General features: G+C 41.0%; 2 protein-coding genes across 9 annotated transcripts in view; one reads left to right on the top strand and one right to left on the bottom strand.

Moving 5' to 3' along the window:
* Positions 1-10577, top strand: part of ILDR1 (immunoglobulin like domain containing receptor 1) — a 29619-nt gene extending 19042 nt beyond the window's left edge. For 3 of the 6 annotated variants that reach the window (XM_060639805.3, XM_060639809.3, XM_060639810.3), the window contains exons 6-8: positions 4839-4970; positions 5185-6005; positions 10187-10577. In XM_060639805.3, the coding sequence (XP_060495788.3) occupies positions 4839-4970; positions 5185-6005; positions 10187-10228 (995 nt within the window). In that variant the 3' untranslated portion in view covers positions 10229-10577. Of the gene's footprint in view, positions 1-4838; positions 4971-5184; positions 6006-7776; positions 7846-10186 lie in introns of all 6 variants that reach the window. The other 3 variants (XM_060639806.3, XM_060639807.3, XM_060639808.3) reach the window with 3 other exon arrangements.
* A 12317-nt stretch (positions 10578-22894) lies between these two features.
* Positions 22895-26097, bottom strand: part of SLC15A2 (solute carrier family 15 member 2) — a 35093-nt gene continuing 31890 nt past the window's right edge. For 2 of the 3 annotated variants that reach the window (XM_078453061.2, XM_060639799.3), the window contains exons 20-22: positions 25275-25421; positions 24329-24433; positions 22895-23992 (exon numbers count right to left, since the gene is read on the bottom strand). In XM_078453061.2, coding sequence (XP_078309187.2) covers positions 23816-23992; positions 24329-24433; positions 25275-25421 — 429 coding nt within the window. In that variant the 3' untranslated portion in view covers positions 22895-23815. The remainder of the gene's footprint in view (positions 23993-24328; positions 24434-25274; positions 25422-26097) is intronic. The other variant, XM_078453062.2, reaches the window with a different exon arrangement.

Below are 26097 nucleotides of genomic sequence, written 5' to 3'. Positions count from 1 at the left end.
AAGATGCCTTCTTAGAATCCCTAAGTCAGTGGGGCACTAAAAACAGGCAGAACCGGGGACAAAGCCCGCACAAATGATAAATGTATCCACTGTCAGTAAGCTGATAAACACGTTCTGGGGGAGAATGATTTCTCTTAAGTGGTTAGAGTTCATTTAGAAGAACTGGTAAAATAAAGAAATGCAGGCCACAAATAAAGGTCCCTGAACTTGAGCAAATGAGGTCACTTTCAGAGTGAGTCACTAAGGCACACTGTCCTGAGAATTTTGATGACAAGAGGAGATTACATAGAGAGGATTGAAGTTGTTAAGGAGGGCTCTTGCATGGGGAAGGGTTTGTGTGTGTGACTGTTGGTTAGAATATGAAAACCCCAAGTGTATTTGTAGGCAAAGAACCAAGGCCAGTAGGAAATGAGTAAAGTGAAGCCTTATTTTTTTAACGTATTTTTTTTTTTTTTGAAAGAACACAAGTGGGGGAGGGGCAGTGAGAGAGGGAGACACAGAATCCAAAGCAGGCTCCAGGCTCTGAGCTGTCAGCACAGAGCCTAACGCAGGGCTTGAACCCACTAACCATGAGATTGTGACCTGAGCCTAAATCGGACGCTTAACCCACTGAGCTACCCAGGTGCCCACCCCTAAAATGAAGCCTTATGAGGCAAGGTGATCACTGAGCAGGAGGAACAGTTGGGATTGACATCAGGTATACAGCAAAAGAACTACCTGTAGAAAGGAAGGGAAGGGCAGCCTGACCTCTGGAGAAAGGGGGGAAGTCATTAAAATGTGGGGGATGATCCAAAGTGTAAGGGAAGAAGCTGAGGGATCTCATACCAGCCTGTCTCAATTTTAGCAAATCAGAATTCTAGAGGCAGAACAGAGCTTGAGAATGACATCAGTGCTTCTTGACCTTCTCTGACCACAGCTCACCTCCCTAACTTGCTCCCACTTTACAGTGAGTTAATGGAGGACCAGCGAGGAGAAAAAATGAAATGACACCAGATATTAGTAACTGTTGATATTTCACTTAGTACTGGTAAATGACCCACAGTAGAACTTAAAAGATGAAAGTGATTGAAACTGATTCCTACATCAGTTACTGGCCATCCTCCCCACAGGGCCTCTAGGCATCCCGTGTAGTAGGGCCACAGGCCACACTGGGAATCTCTGATCTACCCACCCACCTCCCCATTCTGCTTACAGCTGAAGGAAGTAAGGCCTAAAGAGACTTTTGCACAACTTCACACAGCTCGTTAGTGGCAGATCCTGGACTAGACATAGTTCTCTTGATTCCATGCCCAGGGCTGGTTCCTCTTCCTCAACCAAGATGATGTCATCAGCTGAAAGTTCATGGGGAGGGGAAGACATGAGAAGTGGGGATCATTTAAACTGCTGCTCTAGAGGAGGGAAGTGGGGTCTATAGATCAGTCAAGGGAAGCCAGTTGAGCAGGGCTACTTGAAGGCGGTTGTCTGACTGCAGTCAGCTCTGGCAGCATGGGGCCAGAAGCTAAAGCTGAAATGGTAAGAGTTCAAGTGCATGGGATTCTAGGGAGCTCCTCAGGATGTCACTGAAATGATTAGCCAGCCAAGTTAGGGGGACTGGTGTATGGGAAAAAGTGAAAGGACTGTGTGACCATGGATCAAAAGAGGGTAAAGAAGGAGTTCTTTAAGAGTGGGGAATGGCTTGGGGTGCCTGGGTGGCGCAGTCGGTTAAGCGTCCGACTTCAGCCAGGTCACGATCTCGCGGTCCGTGAGTTCGAGCCCCGCGTCAGGCTCTGGGCTGATGGCTCGGAGCCTGGAGCCTGTTTCCGATTCTGTGTCTCCCTCTCTCTGCCCCTCCCCCGTTCATGCTCTGTCTCTCTCTGTCCCAAAAATAAATAAAACACGTTGAAAAAAAAATTTAAAAAAAAAAAAAAAGAGTGGGGAATGGCTGATAAGCAGTTACAGGCAAGTGCAGTTGGAAGGCTTCAAGGCACCACAGATGATCTTGACTGCAGGGAAGGAGAGGCAGGTGCTGTGTCATTTCTGTCACGGAAGAGATGTCTTAAAGAACGTGCCCTGGGTTTTCCTCAGAAGTGAAGATAAATATGCCTTTGGTAGTTTAGGCTCCAAATGTATACTTTTGTTTCCTATGGGATCTAAAGCAAAAAAAGTGACTTATAACAATGAGAGCCACTGTCTCTTGACTGTCTGTCATCTGTTAGGCATTTCAAATGTATTGCTTCATTTAACCTCAACAACTTTATGAAATAGGTATTTCCATCCTTAGCTTACAGATGAGGAGCCTGGGCCTGCACACTCTGGAAGGTCACTCAAAATCAGACTCCTGGTATACGCTGGGATTCAGGTGGAAGTCCATTGACCCTGAAAGCTTTTATTTAAGGAAACTAAACCCTGAGGACCATAGTTCTCAGGAGATTCTTGAGAATCCTCAGTAGACAACTCTAGTTGAGCTTCCTGCACTTGAATTAGGGAGCTTGTTGAAAACACAGCTGCTGCTTGCTCTGCGTGAGACTGAAGGATATCTGGGAACAGGACCCAGTAATCTGTATTTTTAAGTAGCTCATTAAAGTGATCAAGGCAGACTTTACTCCACTGAGGTTCAGAGATAACTTATTAGGAGTTTTTTGAGGCTTAGCTACTTTCTCCATGTCTCTTATTTTATTGCCTATCTGATTCCCCACTAGGTGAACAGAAAACCCTGACATCCCTAGGGGACAAGAGGGCATAGGAGAAGCTCAGAGGTTGTGTTTTCCACTCCCATCTCAACAGTTCCATTGCATCAGGGAAGGGAGGGGCCCTGGGGAAAAGGATGTGGCAGCTAAGAAGGGAGCAGGTGGGTTAATCTCTCAGAGAGGATCTCAGAGATCCTCATCCTCAGATGGAGGATCTGGAAGGGTCTCTAGAGAGTTATCTGTGCAGAGGGTCCCATTAGTTAAGTCATTTGGGGAGCAAGGAGTAAGCCCAACTTTCCCTTTCTCTACTGTTGAATTAAGAGAGTAGGAGAAGGAAGTGGCCAGGATTCAGTTAGAGGGGTGGGGGGTGGATAGAGTTGTTCCCAATTGAGCCAGATGTCCCCAGGCCTTAGAGGCAGAGGCAGGTCTGGAGTGGGTTTTGAAAGGTATAGAGCTGAGTTAGTAATAAAGGGAGGAGGTACAATTGTGGAAGGTTTTTGTTTTTTGTTTTGTTTTTCATCACAGAAATAAAGGAGTCTGGGGACTCACTGATTTGACAGAAAGGACACAGGCCTGGGCATCAGAATGGCACCTCTGGCCATCACCAGCTATGGGACCTTGAACTGGGAAGTCAACCTCCCTGCACCCAGCTTCTTCATCTAATTCCCACATTAACAGATTGCTCTGAGGATTAGTTAGCCTATATAAAGTGACTGGCACATACGTATTAAGCAGGGCATTATGTGTGCTGATGGTAGCACATATAGGAAGCTAGGGGAGGCATCTGTTAGCAAGAGGGAGAGGAAAGTGCTGAAGCACTTGGAGGGTCTAGAGTGCTGTCCAGTGGCATGAAGGTATGGCAGCTGGGTGAGCTTCTCTAAGTTTGCATCTGATTTCCTCCAGGCTGGGCTATGACGCACTACCAGGGCTGGAGCTCCGGACATTTCTGGAGGCTCTGCTGCAACCACTTCCTGTTGTGCTGGAAGTTTGTTTCACACTGGAGTCATTGGGCCCAGATGGCCACTTAGCTGTTGGCCTCAGCAAATCCCCGGCCCTTTGCAGTAGGGTCCAGAGTGCCTGTCTGCCCCTCTTACTGTGCCAGGAGGAAGCCTGAGGCAGAGCCCTGCTGCTTTAGAGGTGGCCACAGGCTTGAGGAACCCAGGAGGAGGTGAGAGTGCCAGCTGGGGGGCCTGAGGCAGGCACTTCCTGCCTGAACACACAAGTCCTTTTCCTACATGCATGGACGGACTGAGACCTTGGGACAGAATCACCTTAAAATAGAAATTCATGAACAAACCAACTAAATGATTTTGTTTTTAATTTACACTCATGGGGGCAGAGAGGAAAGGATTGTGTGCTTCAGACTAGCTGCACTAGGGTATCAGAGTGACATTTCTATTGATCCCTCTTGCTTTTTTTATATGATTTTCTTTGCCCTGAAAGGAAATGGTATTTCCCTTCTCCCTTCTCTGCCTTCACTGCACCACTTAGAGATTCCCCCTACTTAGGATAAGGAGAAGAGTAGAAAGGATCCACTGGGATCTACTTCAGCTTTTTGCATCTCTTGCCTCCCTTCCACTAGTTTCTCTTCTCCACCCCCAGGGTTGCAGGGCTGTTGTACCAGCTAGAAAATTCTTCAGTGTCCCTCCCTTTACCAGTAATTCTGCCCATTGACCTCGGCATCTACATCCTTTTTTTTTTTTTTTTTTTTTTTTTTTTAGCTTTTTCCACTCTGAGTGGGCAGCCCTGAGCTTCCCTGGCAGTCCCTGACTCATAGCTGCCTTAAAGTCCTTTGCGTCTGCACCTTCTAGATTTGGCCTGTGGCTGAAGGCCTTGTTGGCCTGGGACCCAAGATTTCATTGCCTACTAATACCCACGTATCTACCTAAATTTTAGGTGAAACTGGGAATGGCAGGACGATACAATATTTTCAAGACTAGGAAGTCAGGGTTATAGGTATGCTTTCCTTGGGAATAGGGGTTGCATCCTGTACCCCAGGAGTCCCAGCTCCTTGCAAGATGACCAATTAGTTACTATTCCCTTAACTTTCACTCCTATGTAAGATAGGTCAGAAACTGGCCTCTTAGCAAAGCCTCCTAGCAAGAAAAGTGAGGTGGGAGGTGTGGGGCTTGTCCTGGCTGAGGGTCCGCATTTCTCCTTTTTCCCCTCTAGCCCTGGCTCGCCACCGGTACATGAAGCAGGCTCAGGCCCTAGGCCCTCAGATGATGGAAAAACCCCTATACTGGGGGGCGGACAGGAGCTCCCAGGTTTCATCTTATCCAATGAACCCGCTGCTGCAGCGAGGTAAACCTTGCCAGAGATTTGGGGTGGGAGAGGGCAGAGGGTAAGGGTAGGAATATGGGCTGCATTGGGGCCTTCATGACAATATAGTGGATATCTATGATCAAGGGGACGGGATGGATGCAAGCTGAAAAATGTGGCATTTTGGTGCCATGGTTCTGAGAAGCCACGTTTTGGGCCAGCAATTCTGTATGTTCTTATCCTTGTTTCCATTCAGATTTGTCCCTGCGATCCAGCCTCCCACAGATGCCAATGAGCCAGACCACTGCTCACCCTCCCATCACCAATGGTGTCCTAGAGTATTTGGAGAAAGAGCTGCGGAACCTCAACCCAGCCCAGCCTCTGCCCCCTGACCTCAAAGCCATATCTGGCCAAGCCTGCAGCATGCTGTCCTCCCTGGGCTCTGAGGTTGTGGAACGCAGAATCATCCACCTGCCTCCACTGATCAGAGACCTGCCGTCCTCCCAGAGGACCAGCAACTCCTCCCACCAACAGTGGCTCACTCCAATTCCCCCTGGACCCTGGGATCTGAGGGAGGAGAGAAGGCAGCCCCACTACTCTGCTTTTCACCAGGAGCTCCAGGACAGGGAGCCTAAGCGCCAGGCATTGGAAGGACGGGAGCTGAACCAACTTCGGAGGGGAAGGCGCCACTGCTCTGGGCTGCGTGGGTTACCCACGCCCTGGTCAGACAGGGACAGCCCCAGTGACGGCCCCTCGTCCAGTGAGGCCCGCTGGTGGCCCAACCACGTATCTGCTCGGAGCCACTACTCAGGCCGACCTCACAGGCCTGGCCCCTGGGAGAATGCCCAGAGGCCCCAGAGGCGCAGGCCCCGCAGCTACTCCCCGCCCTTGCCTTCCGGCCTCAGTTCCTGGAGCTCTGAGGAGGATGAGAAGGAGAGGCAGTCCCGGAGCTGGGGAACCCACCGCCGCAGCTCACACCCCTCACACTGGCCTGAGGAGAAGCCACCCAGCTACCGCTCGCTGGATGTCATGCCAGGCAAGAATGGCAGGAAAAAAGGGAGTGTGGAGAGGCGCTCGGTGAGCCTGGGGCATCCTGCTGAGGGTCGGGCATGGGCAGAGCGGGGCTTGGCCACAGCTGGCAGAGGCCACCCCACGTGCCACCAGTGAGAGTACCTCCTCCTTGTTTTGCACAGCTTGCCTCATGGGCTTGGTGAGACCTCGCTCGAAGGGGCCGGGTGAGTGCAGAGGGCCAGGAAGGGCTCGATGCTTGATGCTTAAAACAGGGCCTTCTCATCCTCAGACCAGCCCTCATCACAGTCTGGTGAGGCAGGGCTTCCCCATTTCACAGATTCAGAAATGAGGCTCAGAATAATTAAGTGCCTTGTGAGTAGTGGAGCTAAGACTTAAACATGGGCTTTATGGCTAAGGCTTTACTTCCTGTCATACCTGCCTGTCTTTACTTAGCAACCGTATTTCCATACCCCAAATTAGAACATGCAGCCTGACAGAGGACATTTGTGCCACTTCTGAGTGCTGCAAGTCAGGGTGCAAGGCCTTGTTGTATTCGAGGATGAGGTCCTCTGAGACCCCCTGGAAAGAATCCTTAAACTGATGAAAAAAACCCCAAACCAAAACAATAAATACCTCATATCCCAAATATGGGTAAAACTTTAGGGTTCTGTGAACAGGCAAGGTGCTAGTCAAAGCTTACCAGCCTAAAAGGGGCACAAAGAGGGATTATAGACCTTAATTTGTTTTGTTTTTTTTAATTAAAAAAAATTTGTTTTAATTTATTTTTGCGAGAGAGAGAGAGACAGAGCACAAGTGAGGGAAGGGCAGAGAGAGAGGGGAACACAGAATCCAAAGCAGGCTCCAGGCTCTGAGCTGTCCGCACAGAGCCCAGTGTGGGGCTCCAACTCACAGACTGCAAGATCATGACCTGAGCTGAAGTCAGACACTTAACTGACTGAGCCACCCAGGTGCCCTGGCCTTAATTTGTTTTTTAAGATGTGACTTAAAAAATCATTTTATAATTAATATATCCAAATGATGATATTCCCTTAATGTTGTCACTTTGCAAAGTTATGCTGCCGTTGCTCAAAAATATTCACGAACTGCCTTTGGAACCAATTTACATGAAAATATATTTCTGTATTTGACCAAAATCCTCTTCTATTTGCTTCTGTTGAGATAGAGATATCTCTGAGGGAAGTTCCCAGAGTAGAAGATATCATAGGAAGAAGAATTTTAGTCTCTAATATACCTTCAAGGATATATTTGTCATTTGGAAATGCAAATACTGCTGTGATTTGTTTAAAAAACAATCACATGTATGTAGTGTGCAAAGAAACAGGGACGTTGTGGAAGCTATGGTGCTAGTCTTTCAGGAAAAGAGCCTTGGTGAGAGAGTAATTCATGAGCAAGGTCTGCAGGCACTTCTGAAATAATGGCAATTATATCATATTCTCACAGATGTCCCACGAGAGAGGCAAAGACCAGTAACAATGAAACTTACTAGTATCCTTACTAAGTGGTACCTAGCTATGGGCATTTATGCACTATCTAATTTAATCCTTACAGCACCCTGTGAGGTTTTTACTATTATTTTCATTTTACAGTAGATACAGCTCTTTCTTCCATGTTACCAGTAAGAAAAGTATATCCTGAAAGAAAACCCGGAACCAGTTAGAGCTGGGACAACAGCTGTTACTTTAGTCATTAGTGACTAAACTGTCTCTTATTTTAACAGAAAAAAAAAAAAAGTGTAATGTAAAAGCCAATGTTTGGCCTCAAATCCAAGCCCTGTTTTCTTCTAATTTTTTCTTGTTTTCATTTTCTTCTCTTTAAGTTCAATTATGTGGTTTCTTGTAAGTGAGAGAAGGGAAAAAGGAACATTAATTAAGTTCCAGACACTGGGGTAAGCCCTTTCTAAACCTTATTTCACTTAATCTTTATAACATTAGGTGAGGCTCAGTGAGATTAAGTATCATGCCCTCAGTCACAAAGCCAGTAGGGAGTGAAACCAGAATTTGAACACAGACAGCTCTCTGACTCTCAAGCCTGTACCCTTTCAGTAACTCATAATGCCTCATTTGAAAGAAAGAAGAATCGTCTGGGGCAATGATGCTCTCCTTCTATATTTCTTCCTCGTAACTTTATTTCTTCCCTATTTTCTGAAAGTATCACAGCTTCCTTTATCATTAAGATGTACACACCACTAATTCTAACACAGGCAAACCAAATTTTCTATTGCAAAGTTGCTCACGAGACCCAAAGATCTCACTAACGATCATTTTGAAAGCCTTCATTGTTTTGGATCTCTGAGTTTATCTCACAAAGAGTTATCAGTTTACTTTATCACATTCAACTGTCTACTCATATTCTGAGTGACTAGAGGCCCAGGGCCAAAGCTGGCTTTAGAAAATTGATTGGTTTGAAAGGGCACAGTGTTTTGTTCATAGTTGGAATTTTTAATGCCTTTAGTGAAGCAAAAGTATCCAGGGCCAAAATCTCTTTGCATCTTTCCTCAGTGGGGCTGGTTGCTTCCCACACACTTTCCTAGCCTCTGAAGTCTTCAGAGTTTGCAGCTAACCTCAGAACTTATAATACAATTAGACCACTAGATGGCAATCTTTGATTATGTATAACTGGAAGTTTCTGTTTGCTCCGTGACTTGATTTTTCACCATTTTCTTAAATCAAGCTTTTGGCAGTTAGTTTTACCATAACTTTTTACAAAATACTTTTTAAAAATAGTTCATTAAATATTCAGAGCAATATGCATTAATCGAAAAATCTTTTGCTCACATGGAACCTTCTCTCTAAAGAATCATTAATGTTTAACAAATATATACCAAGGAACAAGGGCTTCCATCCAAAATATTACCCTGTTCTTTACACAGTGCCCATGAGAAAGTGGAAGTTATGTTGAGGAGTCTCCCGTTTGACTGCCAAACCAGTTGATATCTGACCTCAGGTCTGGTGTTTTTTCCACTCCATCAAACCTCAGAAATCTAAGAAATTATAATGTCAAGCTTTAAACTCCTGTGGTTTCACACTGCATTGCCCCATGTGTTCCTGACCTCCTTCAAATTGATTATCTTTCTTTGCAATCTTGCCTTATCATAAAGGGCTTCCCAAGGCATTTCTGGTTTGTTGCAAGCTTGGCCTATACACACCTCTTATAATATGAAAGAAAACTGCATTCCTTCCTCTCCTAGTTAAACTCAAACTTTCTGTAGAGAAGCCAAGATTTTTTTTCATTTTTCTTGACTCAATTTAATAAAACCTTTTTTTGATCAGTATACTTAATCTTCTACTTTTAATACAATGCCTATTCCTTGATCATGTGTAGGTTTTTCTTCAGCAAGCCCTGCACAAGGAACTTTCCTTTTGTCCCATTTCATTACTTTCCTTTGTATCAGAGAACATTTATCCCATAGCATTTTGATTAGAAGTCATGCCCCCTAAAAATCACTTTCCTAATAAAATGGAAACACAATTTTTCTATAGCAACATGAATGTATGTACATATACAATGCATTTTGAACAGTATGTTTTGGGACAGATACCTTATTTTGCCATTTCAAGTAAGATAAGAACGGTCACATTCATGGACTACAGCTGTAGATATTCAAAACATAGATAGAAATCCCCTACAATATATAGTTAGAGAAATATGAGAAATGTAGACATAGTCCTTGCCCTGATAGAACAAGTTGAAAAAGCCGAAAGATCAAGTGGACTAACTACTGAAGAAAAGCCACTGAGTTTGGTCAGGAAGAGATAATTAATGATCTCTGAAAAATAACTTGAGAGAAATACTAAGGTATGAAGCTAAACTTTTTAGAAGGGCTGAGAAGGAATGGTTCAGGAGAATATGAGTAGGAAAAGAACTTGGCCATGTCTTCATAAACAAATGGTAGGGTGATGGGCTGATGAATGGACAGGGTACTTTTTTTCAGTCTAAGGGACACTTAAAGATGTTAAAATCAGCAGGTGACAAAGTGAATGAGACTAAAACTTTCAAAAATTAAAGATGTTTGAGGGAGCCTCCAGGGAGGTATGAAAGAAGAGAAACTTCAGCCTGGGGAAGACACTGGCTTTATGAAGAGTCAAGAAATAATTTTTAGATTCATACATGCTGTCCCAGCATCCACCACTCATCTATGATTTGAACACAATCAAGTGCACCTTGTGTGTTCTATGCATAGACAATAGATCCCAGCTGACTGGATTTTTTTGTGTTCTATTCCACAGGAGAGAGACAGCTCCCATAGTGGAAGGAGTGTGGTCATTTAGTCACCCGGCACAGCACTACTTCTTTGGCTACTTCTCAGCTCCGCAAGTCATCAGGATCACCTAGATGTCCAGCTGATTGGGACGGACTCTACCAACCCGTTTCTAACAGTTCTGGCTTAGATTCTGAGAATGAAACAGAAGAATATTAAAAACAAGAGTTTGAGGGGTGCCTGAGTGGCTCAGTCAGTTGAGCGTCTGACTTCGGCTCAGGTCATGATCTCACGGCTTCTGTGTTCTAGCCCCGTGTTGGGCTCTGTGCTGATAGCTCAGAGCCTGGAGCCTGCTTCAGATTCTGTGTCTGCCTCTCTCTCTGTACCCCTCCCCTTCTCATGCTCTGTCTCTTTCTGTCTCTCAAAAATAAACATTTAAAAACCTGTTTAAAAAACAAGAGTTTGAGGAATTCATGACTATAGCGTTAGCTTTGGCTCACACTCTGCACATTTAGAGTACCTGACATGTAATGGACCCTAACTGGGATGCGATCCCTCAGAAACTTAGTAGCTGGAGTCTTCAGCTAGGTTACACGCTCAGAACCGTGGCCATTTTCACAGAACTCAGGAATCTTTAAGAAGAAATCAAACATGTTTCAGGTGCAGGAAATTTATTGAATAGTATGTGGGAAATTTCCATGGGAACTTGTCTCTATCTCTATAGCATACCTGCATATTAGGAGTACACTTTGCTGCACCTATGCCCATTCCTGAGTGCTCTTGAGGGTCAAGTCAGAGATAGCATGGGAAATACTCCAGCAACGTGTTCTCTCATGGGTTATTTATGCAAGTGTCAAAAATCACAAGAAGCAATTTTGCACCAAACTTGTTCCTGTCCCTTGTTTTTATTTTCATTTTGCTCTTTTTTTTTTTTTTTTTTGCTTATATCTAATTTATATATTCTTACATATTATGTATCCATTAAAATCACTTTGCTTCTTGGGGACAGCACAGTATATAAATAAATTAGAAAGAAAATATACTGACCTAAGGATTCTGCCCCAAATAAATATCTACTTTGATGTGCTTGACTGAATTGAGTTTTCTTCCCAACTAAAGCTCAGAGTAGAGCCAAGCCAACTTGGATAGTTTTGGAGTCACCTTTGTCTTGGCACCACTCAGCCTTGCAGATTTGAGATTTCCCAAGCAGAAGCATCCAGGTAGGTTTTGCCACTCCAAGCACCCCAGGAGGAGTGGGCTATGCCCTCCCTATAATAAGCTGTACTACTCCCTCCCATTTTCTCCAGCCCCTTTGGTGGTTTCATGAACCCATTTGTGCTTGATGTAGACACCCTCCTTGAGCAGGGAAGGAGGTGGTCTGAAAGGAGGGGTGTGTCTGTGTTCCTCAACAGTATCTTTATGTGTACGACCTTAAGCTCAATTTAGATCCTGTTGCGTTGACACATCCATTTTTTTCCCCCAATCTCATTAATTACATCTAGAGAAAATAGGTTAAATGCCTGTGTTGGACAAAGGTTTCTTTGGGATTTTTGATGTCTGTAATGTAACTGGATCTAAAATAGCAAAACAGAAAAAGAAATTAACAGTTAAGACATAAAATTCAGGGGTGCCTGGGTGGCCCAGTTGGTTGAGCATCTGACTTCAGCTCAGGTCATGGTCTCCCAGGTAGCAGGTTTGAGCCCCATGTCAGACTCCATGCTGTCAGATCTTCTGAACCCCCTTCTTCTGAGCATCCAACTTTGGCTCAGGTCATGATATCACGGTTCGTGAGCTCAAGCCCTGTGTCAGGCTCTGTGCTGACAGCTCGGAACCTGGAGCCTGCTTTGGATTCTGTGTCTCCTCCTCTCTCTGTCCTCCCCTGCTCACTCTCTTTCTGACTCTCTCAGAAATAAACATTAAAAAAAATTTTTTTTTAATGAGGAAAGGTGTCATTTCAGTAACCGAAGTTTGTGTGTGTGTGTCCTGAGATAAGAATGTCCACACGGAACTGCCTCTGCAACAGGGCTAAACTGGCCATATCTCCCCATGGAATAACTTGATGCCCCTGGATCAAACCGATTTTGGACCGCCCAACAGTTACAACTTTCTGTTCTGGATAATTCAGATCTTCATCAAAGTCTCCTCTCACATTATGAGCATAATCAGCAGTCTTGAAGATAGTCATAACTCTCTTTGGTGCAAAGGTTTCCAGTACACAGAACGCGCTGAACCTTTCCTGGCACCAGCAGTTTTTTTTTTTAATTTAGCTGGCAGTATGTTGTACCAGTGTGTGATGTCTCTTAATACTAACACCAACATCTTGTCACTGGGCTGTGCTCAGTCACCACAACTGCTACCTCAGGAAATTGGATTTTTAATTAAGAGCTCTCTGAAATGAAATCTCAATGCAGGCCAGATAGTCTCACTGGAGAATAATAGCAAACCTTTAAAAGTATAATTAACACTAAGTTTGTACAGTGTCTTCCAGAAAATAGAAAGGAGGAAATACTCCCAACTCATTTAAGGAGACCAGTGCAAAGCCACTGCAAAAGTCATTACAAAAAAAGAAAACCACAAAAAAATATCTCTTCTGAACTTATATGCAAAAATCATTAACAGACTATTACCAAATATTTTAATACTTAAAAATAATTATACACCATGAATAAATGGGATTTGGCCCATATATGCAAGACTGGTTCGCAGCATAGTAAAAGTAATCTTGAAAAACAAAATTGGAGAACTTATAGCTTCCAATTTTAAAATGTACTATTGGAGCACCTGGGTGGCTCAGTTGGTTAAGCTTCCAACTCTTGATTTTGGCTTAAGTCATGATCTCATGGTTCATGAATTCAAGCTCTGCATTGTGGAGCCCACCTGGGATTCTCTCTCTTTCTGTCCCTCCCCTGATCATTCTCTCAAAATAAATAAATACCCTTTAAAATAAATAAGTAAATAAATAGTACTATACAGCTACAGTAATTAAGAGAGTGTGGTACAAACATAAGAATAGGCCTATTGGTCAGTGGAACAGAATTGAGAGTCCAGAAATAAATCCTTATATTTATGGTAAACTGATTTTTTTACAAAACTGTTCAGGCAATTTGGTGAGGAAGGGAATGTCTTTTTTGCAAATGGAGCTAGGTCATTTGGATGGCCACACGTAAAAAAATATATTTAGACCCTTCATATGTACACAAATAATTGAAAATGGATAATAGTTCTCTTTTTTTAACTTTTTTTTTTTTAATTTACATCCAAATTAGTTAGCATATAGTGCAACAAGGATTTCAGGAGTAGATTCCTTAGTGCCCCTTACCCATTTAGCCCATTCCCCCCCACAACCCCTCCAGTAACCCTCAGTTTGTTCTCTGTACTTATGAGTCTCTTCTGTTTTGTCTCCCTCCCTGTTATTATATTATTTTTGTTTCCCTTCCCTTATGTTCATCTGTTTTGTCCCTTAAAGTCCTCATATGAATGAAGTCATATGATTTTTTCTTTCTCTGACTAATTTCACTTAGCATAATACCTTCCAGTTCCATCCACGTAGTTACAAATGGCAAGATTTCATTCTTTTTGATTGCCGAGTAATACTCCATTGTATATATATACCACATCTTCTTTATCCATTCAATGGATAATAGTTCTAAATGTAAGAGTTAAAGCCGTAAAACATTTAGAGAAAAAGATAGAAGAAAACCTTTGTTTCCTTTGATTAGGTAAAGAGTTCTTAGATATAACACCAATAGCATAATCTTTAAAAGAAAAAAAATTGTAAATTGGATTTCATCAAAATTTAACACTTTTGTACTTCAAAAGCCACCATTAAGGAAATAGAAATACAAACCACAAACTTAGAGAATACATTCACAAATCTTTGATAAAAATACTTCTAACATTCATCTCTAAAGAAATCTTACAACTCAATAAGACAAACAACCAAATTTTTAAAAATAGGCAACATTCAAATAGAGATTTCACAATGGAAAACATAAAGATGGCTAATGAGCACATGAAAAGATGTCTCTATCATATCATTATCTTTAGGAAAATACAAATTAAAATTACAATGAGATACCACTTCACACCTGCTAGAATGAAAATAATAAAAGAGACAACAAAAAGTGGTAGCATGGATGTAGAGAAATGGGGATCTTCATGGCTGCTAATGGAAATATGAAATGACTGTAGCTGCTTTGAAAGCCTTTTGACAATTAAAAAATATATATTGGACATAAATTTATCATACAACCCAGAAATTCCACTCCCTGGTATTGCCCAAGAGAAATATTACGTGGACATAAAAACTTGTATAAGAATGTTCATAGAAGCCTCATTTATAATAACTAAAAAAGTAGAAAAAATCCAAATTTCCGTCAACTGGTGAACAGATGAACAAAATGCGGTATAGCCACCCATACAATGGGATTCTATTCAGTATAAAGAAAAACAAATTACTGATACATACTACAACATGGATGAACTTCAAAAACAATATGCTAAGTGAAAGAAGTCAGATACAAAAGACCACATAGCATATAATTCCATTCAAAGGAGATGTGCAGGAAAGACAAATCTATAGAGACAGTAAGTAAATAAGTGATTGCCTAGGAATGGGATTGGAACAGGAATTGACTGCAAATGGACAAGAGGTTTCTTTTTGTGGTGATGGAAATGTTCTAAAATTGCATTGTGGTGATAGTTGAACAGCTTTGTAAACTTATTAAAAATCAGGAATCTGTATGCTTATAATTGGTGAATTCTATGAAATGTACTACACCGTAACAAAAATCTTTATAGTAGGTTGAACGTCATTCCAAAATGCGTTCTCTGATATATAATGAATGATAGAAATCCTTTTAAAATATGTTCATATGAATACTAGTTTTAATTTAAAAAGTTTTTTGTGGGGCCCCTGGGTGGCTCAGTGGGTTAAGCATCTGACTCTGGCTCAGGTCAGGTGCGGTGGTCGGTGAGTTTGAGCCCCGTGTGGGGCTCTGTGCTGACAGCTCAGAGCCTGGAGCCTGTTTCAGATTCTTTGTCTCCCTCGCTCTCTGCCCCTCCCCCGCTCATGCTCTATCTCTCTCCGTCTCTCAAAAATAAATAAATGTTAAATAAATAAATAGCTTTTTCTTTTCTAACAGGAAAAGGGAAATTGAAGCAAAATTGAAAGAATTGTTAAACTTCAAATATTTCACTTGAAGAGATTTTATTTTTGAAAAGACCTCTCTTGGATTATGAAAAAAGACAAAGGAAAATGTTGAGCATTTGGAGTCATTGTGCTTTAAAATCCCAGGTTTCAAATAAACTTCCTGGGGAGAGTGCTAGACACTCTCACTTTCCCTCTAATCTCCACTCACCTCTCCATTTAGTTTTGTGGTCAAAGTAAAATTCCTAGTTACATTTCTTTTTAAAGACCTGTAAGATATAATTTTTATTCAACGTTATTTTTCAAGTTCTGCAGAAAGGATTCAAAGAATTCTCACAGGCATCTTAGAAATCAAAACCTTTTCTGGTCTCTTGCAATACTGTAGAGTAAAACCCTGTGCTTTTTGGGGGGTAATTTCACAGAGGACAGAGTTCATTTTAAGTTCAGCTATATCAAGACAAGAACTAGCTAGGCCTTTGGACTTCTTCCCCTACTCATGCTCTCTGTCTCTCAAAATAGATAATAATAAACTTAAAAAATAATTTCAGCCTAATTGAAATTTATTTTCCTCCACCCCTGTTGTAGTACCCTCATAATTCAGTTCCATGTCTATTCCCCCAGGATTGTACTGATAAATATTAGTGCAATCTTGTAATATTTTTTTTTTTTTGCCATGCAGGACACTTGTTCTTGATATGACTTGGTGATTGACCCCACAGGTGTTTTATTATCTGTTGTAAATATGGAGACAATGGAGGAGAGTTTAGTAGGGCATGAGGAGAATGGCATTCCCTTGCCAGGCAATCACCTTAAGTAGGGTCATTACAGGGTCTTCAAGCAAGGCAGGATCACCATCATCAATCAGAGGTAAAGGGACTGCTTTTGCTGGCAACAGGGCCTCAGTGGTGTTTCCAGTTAACAGATATTGTAGTCATCTGAGTCGTTTTAGGGTGACCATTCCATTCCTGGGTTCCATTCTTTCTCATTTGATATCCTATCCCCTTATCTTCTTTACTTTTCTCTGAATATCTGTCTCCTTGTTTGTTTTTGTCTCTGTTTCAAGCTGTGTGTCCTCCCACTTCAGCATTTCTTTTGATACTTGCTTATCTGTCTGCTTTGCTGACCACCTTCTTTTACAGGATTCTAATTTCACCCTAACTTTGGCTTACACAAAAGGATCCATGGTGTCCACCCAATCCCCCAACAATCTATAGACCCTTCAATTTGAGTGTCCTATACCATGTGACTGATTCTCTATCCCTTTGTCTCAATTCTAAATTCTCAACTCATGAATCCTACTTGGGCTAATGTCCATTCTTGGTCCAATCTCTAAAGATGGCAGAGTCAATTAGTACCTAGGGCTTGCCCTCATCTGGGTTGTGGCTAGAAAATTTCTCTGAGAGGTTTAGGTAGGGAGGATTCTGTGGAGAATGTAAAAGAAATGTTGATATGGTCTTTGTCTTCAGGGAATTTAATACCATGGGCTCAGAGCCTTCTCTGCTTCATTATTAGAATTCTGGCTCCTTTTGAGTTTCTATAATTGAATACTGAAGAGGTCATAGGTGGACTTAGCCCAAGGTAAGTCTTCAACAACAAATTCTAAATTACTGAAGATCTGAACTTTCTTCCCTACTCATTAAACTTAACACAGTAGATGGTAGTATTTATGGAGTGCCTACTATGTCCTCCTCAATGCTTTGCACATGTTATGTTATTCTCTCAGAAACTCTATTAAGGTATTATGACTCTTCAGAAATCTTGCCAAAGGTCCTATAGTAGTAAATAGAATAGAGATTCAAACTAGAGTTTGCTACTCCAGAGTCCATGTTCCTTCTAATAATGATACAAAGCTGCCTCCCTAACTAGAGCAATAAGGAACTCATCATTAGCGACTACTAAATCTGCCTCTTCTAGAGGTCCTCGTGTTTCAGAAGACTCCAGAGCAAAGCAGAAATCCGGCGTCTTAAAAGTAGATTGGGTTGGCTTTGTCATGGCCCAGCCATGGAAGTAGACAACATGCCACTACTCAAGCTACACATAGAAAAAAAAAAGTCAATAAAACAAAACCGAAATAATTGTATTTATGTTTTTAGAAAGTAAGTTCACAGGAATCACTTTATTTTTAAAAAAGGAATGAAGGTGGAAGAAGGTGATCAAAAGGTATGAAATTCCAGTTATGTGAAATAAGTACTAGGGGTGTCACATGCAACATGATGACTGTAGCTAACACTGCTGTATGATACATAAAAAAGTAGTTAAGAGGGCAAATCCTATGTGGTCTCATCCCAAGACAATTTTTCTTTTCTTTTCCTTTCTTTTGTTTATTTTATTTTTATTGTATCTATATAAGGAGATGGATGTTAGCTGAACATATTGTGGTAATCATTTAATAATATATGTAAATCAAACCATCATGCTGTATGTCTTATATAGTGCTGTATGTCAATTATTTCTCAATAAAACTGGGGGAAAAATATACTGCAGTAGGAGAATAACCAAAAAATCCTTGGTTCTTATTTATTTATTTATTTATTTATTTATAATGCACCTTTAAGAACAATTTAGGATTTGTGGTTCTGGACAAGAAGGAGTAGCCACATCCCTTTCTAGTCCTCCCTCTTACAACTAAAAAATTTTGGACATAACATTGCAAACACAGGGAGACTCCGAAAGGTAGAAAGAGAAAGGTGAAGTGCCTAGGGATCTTGGGAATGGTGGTGAATTCCCTGGGTTTCTTTCTTGTTTCCTGTATTTCTGGTACAGGAGGCTGGAGAAGCCTATAGCCGAAACTGCCAACAAGTACAGCCAAAGATGTACTCCATAATGGCTATTCCCCCTGGCCAAAGAACTGGAAAAAGAGCAGTGTAGCAGAACATGAAACATTTTGACAATATCCACCTTATTCCGGCCAAATACCAATGGCAAAACTCTACTACAGTTGTCTGTGGGACTGAGCAGGAAGCTGAACTTTCATTCCTCAACCAATGATAGCATTCTGAATCCCTCACCATGCTGGTGTCCATGGGGTCAAACAGTGATAGCAAACAGTACTCCAGTTCCACCATTTGGTAGTATCAGCATGACCAAGCAAAGAGCTGAGCTTTCAACTCTCACCCACAACTAAGAGGCAAAAAGAGATGATTCAAAGAAGGGTGCTAGTCAGCACCCTTCTTTCTTCCTGCCCCCTGTCAACAGGGCCTAGTGGGAGGAGCTGAACTTCTATTTCTACCAGGCAGTAATGAGATGGAATGAAGTGATGCACACTGACCCTCCACCTTCTCTGTCCTCCCGACCTCCCTATCCTCAGTTTAATTGGCACTCAGCGGAGAGTTGAACTTCCACACCCACCTTCATCCAGTAGCAATGAGGTGGAAGAGGGAAGTGTGAAGTGGTGCTAGTTGACACACTGATCTCCCTTCTGGCATCAGTGGGACCCAGCAGGGAGTAGACTTCCACTGAAACCCAGAAGCAATGAGTTGGTGCCAGTTGGTACTCCACTTTTGCCAGCAAGGTGTCAGAGGACCTAGTGGGGAGCTGAACATCCACCTCCACTTTCCTGAGTCATCTAAAAAGTGTGACTTCTTACCAAAGAAGAAAAAGATTAAATGATAACCATAATCTAACATAATACACACATGTACAAGATATGGTTGAAATTCACTCATCATCCTAAGAACAGGACAATTAAAATTCGATTGAGAAAAGACAGCAGATGCCAATGGGATGACTCAGATGTTGGAATTATCTGACAAGGATTGTAAAGCAGCAATTATAAAAATGTTTCAGCTAACAATTACACTCATGAAACAAATAAAAAAAATAGAAAGTTTCAGCAAAGAAATAAAGCTATGAAAAAAGAACCAAAGAGAAATTGTAAAACTGAAAATTACAATAAATGAAATAAAACTCACTAGATGTGCTCAATAGTAGATTAGAGATGACAGAGGAAAGAAGATTAATAAAAGAATAGATTATTGAAGTTATCCAATCTGAACAACAACAAATGAGCCAGAGCATCATCTGGCTCAACATCTCCAACTGGACACCAAATTGGTACTGAAGTTCAACACTGACAAAACAAAAAGTCTTACTTACTTTATACCTCACACCTGTTCTTAACCCTAGTCTTCCTACTCCCCCAAAATTGCACCATCATTCATCCTCATTACTCAAGACTCCAAATCTAAAAGTCAGCATTGATTTCTTTCTTTCAAACCATATATGCAAGCCATACTCAGATCATTTCAGTCCTACCTAAGGTTAAATCCAAGTCAAACCATTTCTTCCCACCTTCACTGCTACCACCCTGTCCAAGTAACATTTTTTTTTTTTTTTTGCCTGGACTATTATGAAAGTCTTCTCATTGGAATCCCTGCTTCTATTCCTTCCAGACTATGGACAATTCTCCTCTTAGCAGCCAGAGTTATCCTAAATATAAAGTCAGATTATGTCATTCCCATGTTCTAAACCTCCAACAGTTTCACATCTCACTTAGAATAACATCAAAATGCCTATTCATGTCTTCCGCCCATTTCGTCATTGGATTATTTGTTTTTTTGGGTGTTGAGTTTGGTAAGTTCTTTGTACATTTTGGACACTAATCCTTTATCAGATGTGTCATTTGCAAATTTTTTCTCCCATTCCATTGTTGATTGTTTCCTTTACTGTGCAGAAGCTTTTTATGTTGATGAGGATGGAACTAGAGTGTATTATACTAAGTGAAATCATTCAGTCAGAAAAACACAAATATCATATGATTTCATATGTGGAATTTAAGAAACAAAACAGATGAACATAGGGAAAGGGAAGGAAAAATAAGATATAAACTTAGATGGAGGCAAACCCTAAAAGACTCTTAAATACAGAGAACAAACTGAGGGTTGCTGGAGGGGAGGTGGGTGGGGGGATGGGCTAAATGGGTGATGGGCATTAAGGAGGACACTTGCTGGATGAGCACTGGGCATTATATGTGAGTGATGAATCACTGGGTTCTGCTCCTGAAACCAATACTATACTGTATGTTAACTAACTTGAATTTAAATAGATAAATTAAAAAAAAAACAAAACAGTAACATCAAAAGGTCTTACTGTAGTCACAAGGCCCCACATCATCTGGTCATTAGCTTCTTCTGACTGCATCCACTTTCTACCTTATTGGAGCCCTGTAATATTGTCCTTCTTGTTCTTCCTCAATATACCATAACTTCCTCAAGGCTTCTGTTCTTTCTAGGATCTTGACAGTCAGTCAAGATGAGTGAGGTAACCTTTCATATAGGTATAGTAGATTATTCACTTTTGTTTTTCCAATACCTAACTTGGTGAATAGCACACGGTGAAACTCAAAGATGTTTTTGGATAAATAATAGCTCTTTTAAAAAATTGGATATTTTAGCCAACCATCTGGTTGGAATATGAGCATATATCATGGTAGAGTTGCCAAAAACATCTAATATTACCAAAGGTTGTATTAACTGAAGTATATTGTTTACAGAAAGGCAGGTCTTATTTCCTCTAGTCAGACCACTTCTGGTAGTGTATTTAGCTCCAGGTATCATGTTAAGAAGGCTTCTGAGCCACTGCTACATTTCAGGTAAAATACATTTCTCAGAAGAGGTAAAAAAGAATGTTGAAAGGGCTGGACTGTGCCCTGTGAAAACCCATTAAAGTAATTAAAGGAGCTGATGGGGCGCCTGGGTGGCTCAGTCGGTTAAGCGTCCGACTTCGGCTCAGGTCATGATCTCACGGTCCGTGAGTTCGAGCCCCGCGTCAGGCTCTGTGCTGACCACTCAGAACCTGGAGCCTGTTTCAGATTCTGTGTCTCCCTCTCTCTCTGACCCTCCCCCGTTCATGCTCTGGCTCTCTCTGTCTCAAAAATAAATAAACGTTAAAAAAAAAATTAAAAAAAAAATAAAAAAAATAAAGGAGCTGAGAATCTTTAACTTGATGTACACTCACTTGATGATTGAAGAGGAGACATAAAAGTTCTCCCCAATTGGCAAAAGTTCTGCCATATAAAAGAGGCAATGGTAGGAGGTTTGAGAGAGGAAGGTTTTAGTTCAGCATAAGGAAGAACTGCCTCCCACAGTTTTCCCCCAAACCATTGTTTTGCAGATTACTATACCATTTTGGCTAAACAAAGTGTTTTTACTTTGTCTTTACTGCAGGATTTCTCAGAATCTTTACTATGGAAGAGGATATAATATGCCTCATTCCCAAAATGTATTTGTCCATAGAAACTTTTATTCACAGAGCACTGTTAACTTCTCCTTAAACAATATTTCATAGAGGAGATTGAGTTAAGGCTGCTCAAAAACAAACAATATCTTCTGAAGAAGTAAGGTCAGGTTTACAGCAAGATATCTGGGGAAACTGAATGGTGTTACTATCACTTCAGTATCTCTGAAATCATGGCCAGTAAAACTAAAGTATGTAACACTTGGGAAATTGGAGTAACTTTTCTTATTTGTTACATTTACTGTGTGAGACTCAACACAGTTCTAGATGAGAATAATGGAGCAAAACCAGCAGAAGTGAGGCTCTGTAGTATTGTGGTTCTGAACTTTTTTCCCTAGAAATGCACAGTAGTATAATGACATCCTCATGCCTGTTCACTGGTTCATTCATTGTGTACAAGGTAATGTTTTTGACATTTTAACACAGAAAAAAAAAAAACCACCCTGTGTTCTACCACTTTTGTCATCCCCTTACAGATTTTGATAGGATCTTTATATGGGACCAAGCCCCTCCACTGAGCATCACCATTTTATAAGCTTAAACCTAGAGTGTTATTGTAACTTTTTTAATAAACAAGAAATTCCAAGGCCTAAATGGAGAGACGGCATTTAAAAATTATGTAACTAATGAATGGATCAAGAAGATGTGGTACATATATACAATGGAATATTACTCAGTCCTAAAAAAGAATGAAATCTTGCCATTTGCAATGATTTGGATGGAGCTAGAGATTATTATGCTAAGCGAAATAAGTCAGAGAGAGACAAATACCATATGATTTCACTCATATATGGAATTTAAGAAACAAAACAAATGAACATGGGGGTGGGGAAAGAGAGGCAATCCAGACTCTTAACTATAGAGAACAAACTGATGGTTACCAGAGGGGAGGTGAGTGGGAGAATGGATTAAATAGACAATGGGTATTAAGGAGTGCACTTGTGATGAGCACCCAGTGGTATATGTAGTGATGAATCACTAAATTCTACATCTGAAACTAATATTACACTGTATGTTAAATAACTAGAATTTAAATAAAAAATTGGAAAAAAATTAAAATTATAGGAAAAGACAAATAGGAAAAACTATCAAAACAGACCACTACTTTGAGGCTGAAGAGGGTGATAATAAAAAAGGAAGTTGAATTCATAAAAATATTATTGTTATTAAATATCTGTTGCAATAAACTAGAAATGATGTAATTATAATAAAAAGCTGGCCCAGTGACATTGAAAAGGTATGGTTGGAAAATTATAATAAGTGTCTATACAACTGTCCACAGGAAGGCATAATCCAGCTGAAATTTTGTAGTCCCAAGAAGAATGTGCATTGTAGAAGAATGGCTCAACAGGATTTATTTTTGTAAGAAGTTTATTCATTTATGTTTGAGAGAGAGAGGGAGAGACAGAATCCCAAACAGGCTCCATGCCTTCAGTGCAGAGCCTGATGCAGGACTCCATCTCATGAACCATGAGATCCTGACCTGAACCCTAATCAAGAGTCAGACTCAACCAACTGAGCCACCCAGGCACCCCAAGATTTTTACAAGTTATACTTGTTCTTGATTTCCAGAACCATGCTTAGCATATTTAATTTGGTCTCCAAAGATCTACCAGTATGAAGAAAAGTTATTTTGGTTAGTAGATAAAATACTATAATTATCAGAAAGATATATTTCTTCTGTGTATTAATAAAATGTCATTTGTCTCCTACCACCTGTACTGAAAAATTTACTAAAAAGGTCTTATCAAACCTGGGTAGCTGACAGGCCAGCCCCTGAACCAGATTGCACCAGACACACTAATTCATGAGGTCCTAGTAATAGTATAAGTATGTTGCTTACGAAGAAACTTGAAATACCATTTCTGTTATTCTGCAATATTTCCCCGGAATCAGCACCTCAAAGAAAGGAGTCATTAGTTCTAAATGGCAAGTAAAGGGATTCCTACATAACTTTGCATAACCCCAGAAATTAATTTCAATATACATTTGTGTTTTTAATGGACATTTAGAAACACCTAGCCTGCTTCAGCAATACTACACAATGTTTACGGGTTTAGTAATTGATGGGGAGACATAGAGTCTCAGGGGACTTGTACTTTAATGTACTGGAAAATCCAGTCCTAGAACTGCTTCTATCAAAAATGAAGGAGATCATCTCAGATACGATGCTACTTCTATTCCCTGACCAAGTAGGAGAAAAAAATGCTTTAAGATGGATGATGGCCAAGACCAAAGCCAGAGATTGGGGTCTGGGCAGAGGCCAAGGAGCCATTAAAGCTTTGTCTTCTTGGTCTCCAGGTTGATCACGTTTCCTTGGGTATGGAGAATCTGCTTATCTGCTGGCTTCTGTAAATCCTCTGGCTTTATAGGAACATAGTAGTAGCCCATGATGGAGAAGATCAGGCAGACCACCAGCAGGAGACAAGAAAACAAAATGAATTCTGCCCACTGCAGGAAGAAATAAATATAGAGACGAATGTGGAGAAACTTGAAATTAAATGGATCTTTGTAGGATGAGCAGATTGATTCAGGATCACCAGTGTAGGCAGAGGTTTGCTAAAAGAAGAATGGGTTCACTGGTGTCTCCTCCGATGGGCCTATGATGGCCATTATTGCCACTCTTATATGTCTATTTTCCTGGCCATGTCTGTTTATATCTAGCCCATCTCATGCCGCAGCGCTGAGTAGGAAATGTGAGGGGCAAAGGGATAGGGGAACAGGGAGAAAAGGAACTTGGAGGGGAAATCATGTGTAGACAAGTTCCTACTTCCATCAGATCCATACCTGTACCAGGCCACTGAACTGTGCCACAACAAGCACGATGATATTCCCAACTGCAACTGTCAACAACCAGGCTGCCTGGAGTACAGATTTCATGCTAGAGGGAGCCTAAAGAGGACACAGGTTTGTGAGTAAACAAACGCCCTACAGCATCCATATGACCCATGCATCCAGAAAACTTCTCCCACAAAAGTTTCCAAATTTGAACTCCTGCCCCACCCCCCAAGTTCAGCTGTGGTGTTTGATTCAGGGCATGGAAATAATGTTAACAGTAAAAATAAGATGGAGCTCTTAATTGAATATTTTAATTCATTATACCATATAATCTTCATTATACCCTAAGAGATAAATTCTACCAGTATTCTTATTTTATACATAAAGAAAAATAGCATCAGAGATCATTAACTTGCTCAAGTTTTTGCAATAGGTTGTACAGTCAGAATTTGAACATGGCCAGTTTGACTTCACAGTCCTTATTCTTTAAAAAAATTTTTTTTGTGATCTATTTTTATTTTTGAAAGAGAGAGAGAGACAGATCCCGAGTGGGGAGGTGCAGAGAGAGAGAGGGAGGCACAGAATCTGAAACAGGCTCCAGGCTCTGAGCTGTCAGCACAGAGCCTAACACAGGGCTCCAACTCATGAACTGCAAGATCATGACCTGAGCAGAAGTTGGACACTCAACCTACTGAGCCACCAGGCGCTCCCACAGTCCTCATTCCTAAAGTACCCTTTCCTAGATCCCAAAGAGCATCACCTACTATGCTGCCCTGCCATGATCCTGGGAGTCAAGATGACTCTCTGTTCAGGGTCATATGTAAGGAATCTAAGGCCGAAAAATAGAGAGGTCTTGACCAGGATCACATACCTATTTAAGGCAGTGCTAGGATTAAACCTCATCCTTCTCTGAGAAATATATATATACCTCCACTTTTCACTTGGAAAAACTTACCTGAGAATAAGAAAACTCAAGTCCTGTGACAGAGAACATGACCTCCCCAGCTGTAACCAGGGCATATTGTGGTAGCTGCCATGCAATGGACAGTTTGTTGGCTGGAGTGTCTTTCATCTTCCAGGCCTGAGGATCCTGACTGGTGTTCTTAGTGAGAGAAAGAAGAAATAGGCTTATCAGCAGTCACAAGTGAATATTTCTAACCTACAACATTATGTGATCTTATATCCATCCCCTTTTTGTATTTTCATCCTTCAAGAAACTGAACAAATTCTATACAATTTCAGTTTTTGAAATTCTTTTTGGTAACACTGCACTCACTTACCAGGCTTCAGTCAATCAGATACCATTATTGACAAAGTCCTTAAAATGGCAGAATATTTTGATACTGTAGTTTGGATTTCCATCATTTTGAACTATAGGTATTTTGATCCTGGCTAACATTTTATTTTATTTTTAAAATTTTTTTTAAATGTTTATTTATTTTTGAGAGGGGCAGAGGGGGCAGGGGCAGAGAGAGGGAGACACAGAACCTGAAACAGACTCCAGGCTCTGATCTGTCAGCACAGAGCCCTACACAGGGCTCCAACTCATGAACAGCAAGATCATGACCTGAGCCAAAGTTAGATGCTTAACCAACTGAGCCACCCAGGTGCCCCTGACCAATATTTTAAATATAAAATGGTGTCTAAATTATACAAACACAATGAATTTTCAGCATGTTCTTGAGAAAGTTTACTTCCTTGTCCAGTTTTCTATGTAAGCATAATTAAACTGGTTTTGGACATTTTCCATTAAAATTTTTATTTTACTAAAATTAATT

The sequence above is a fragment of the Panthera onca genome, chromosome C2 (assembly GCF_046562875.1).
Source record: "Panthera onca isolate mPanOnc1 chromosome C2, mPanOnc1 haplotype 2, whole genome shotgun sequence".
In the NCBI taxonomy this organism is placed as follows: domain Eukaryota; kingdom Metazoa; phylum Chordata; class Mammalia; order Carnivora; family Felidae; genus Panthera; species Panthera onca.
This window is presented reverse-complemented; position numbering and strand designations above follow the sequence as displayed.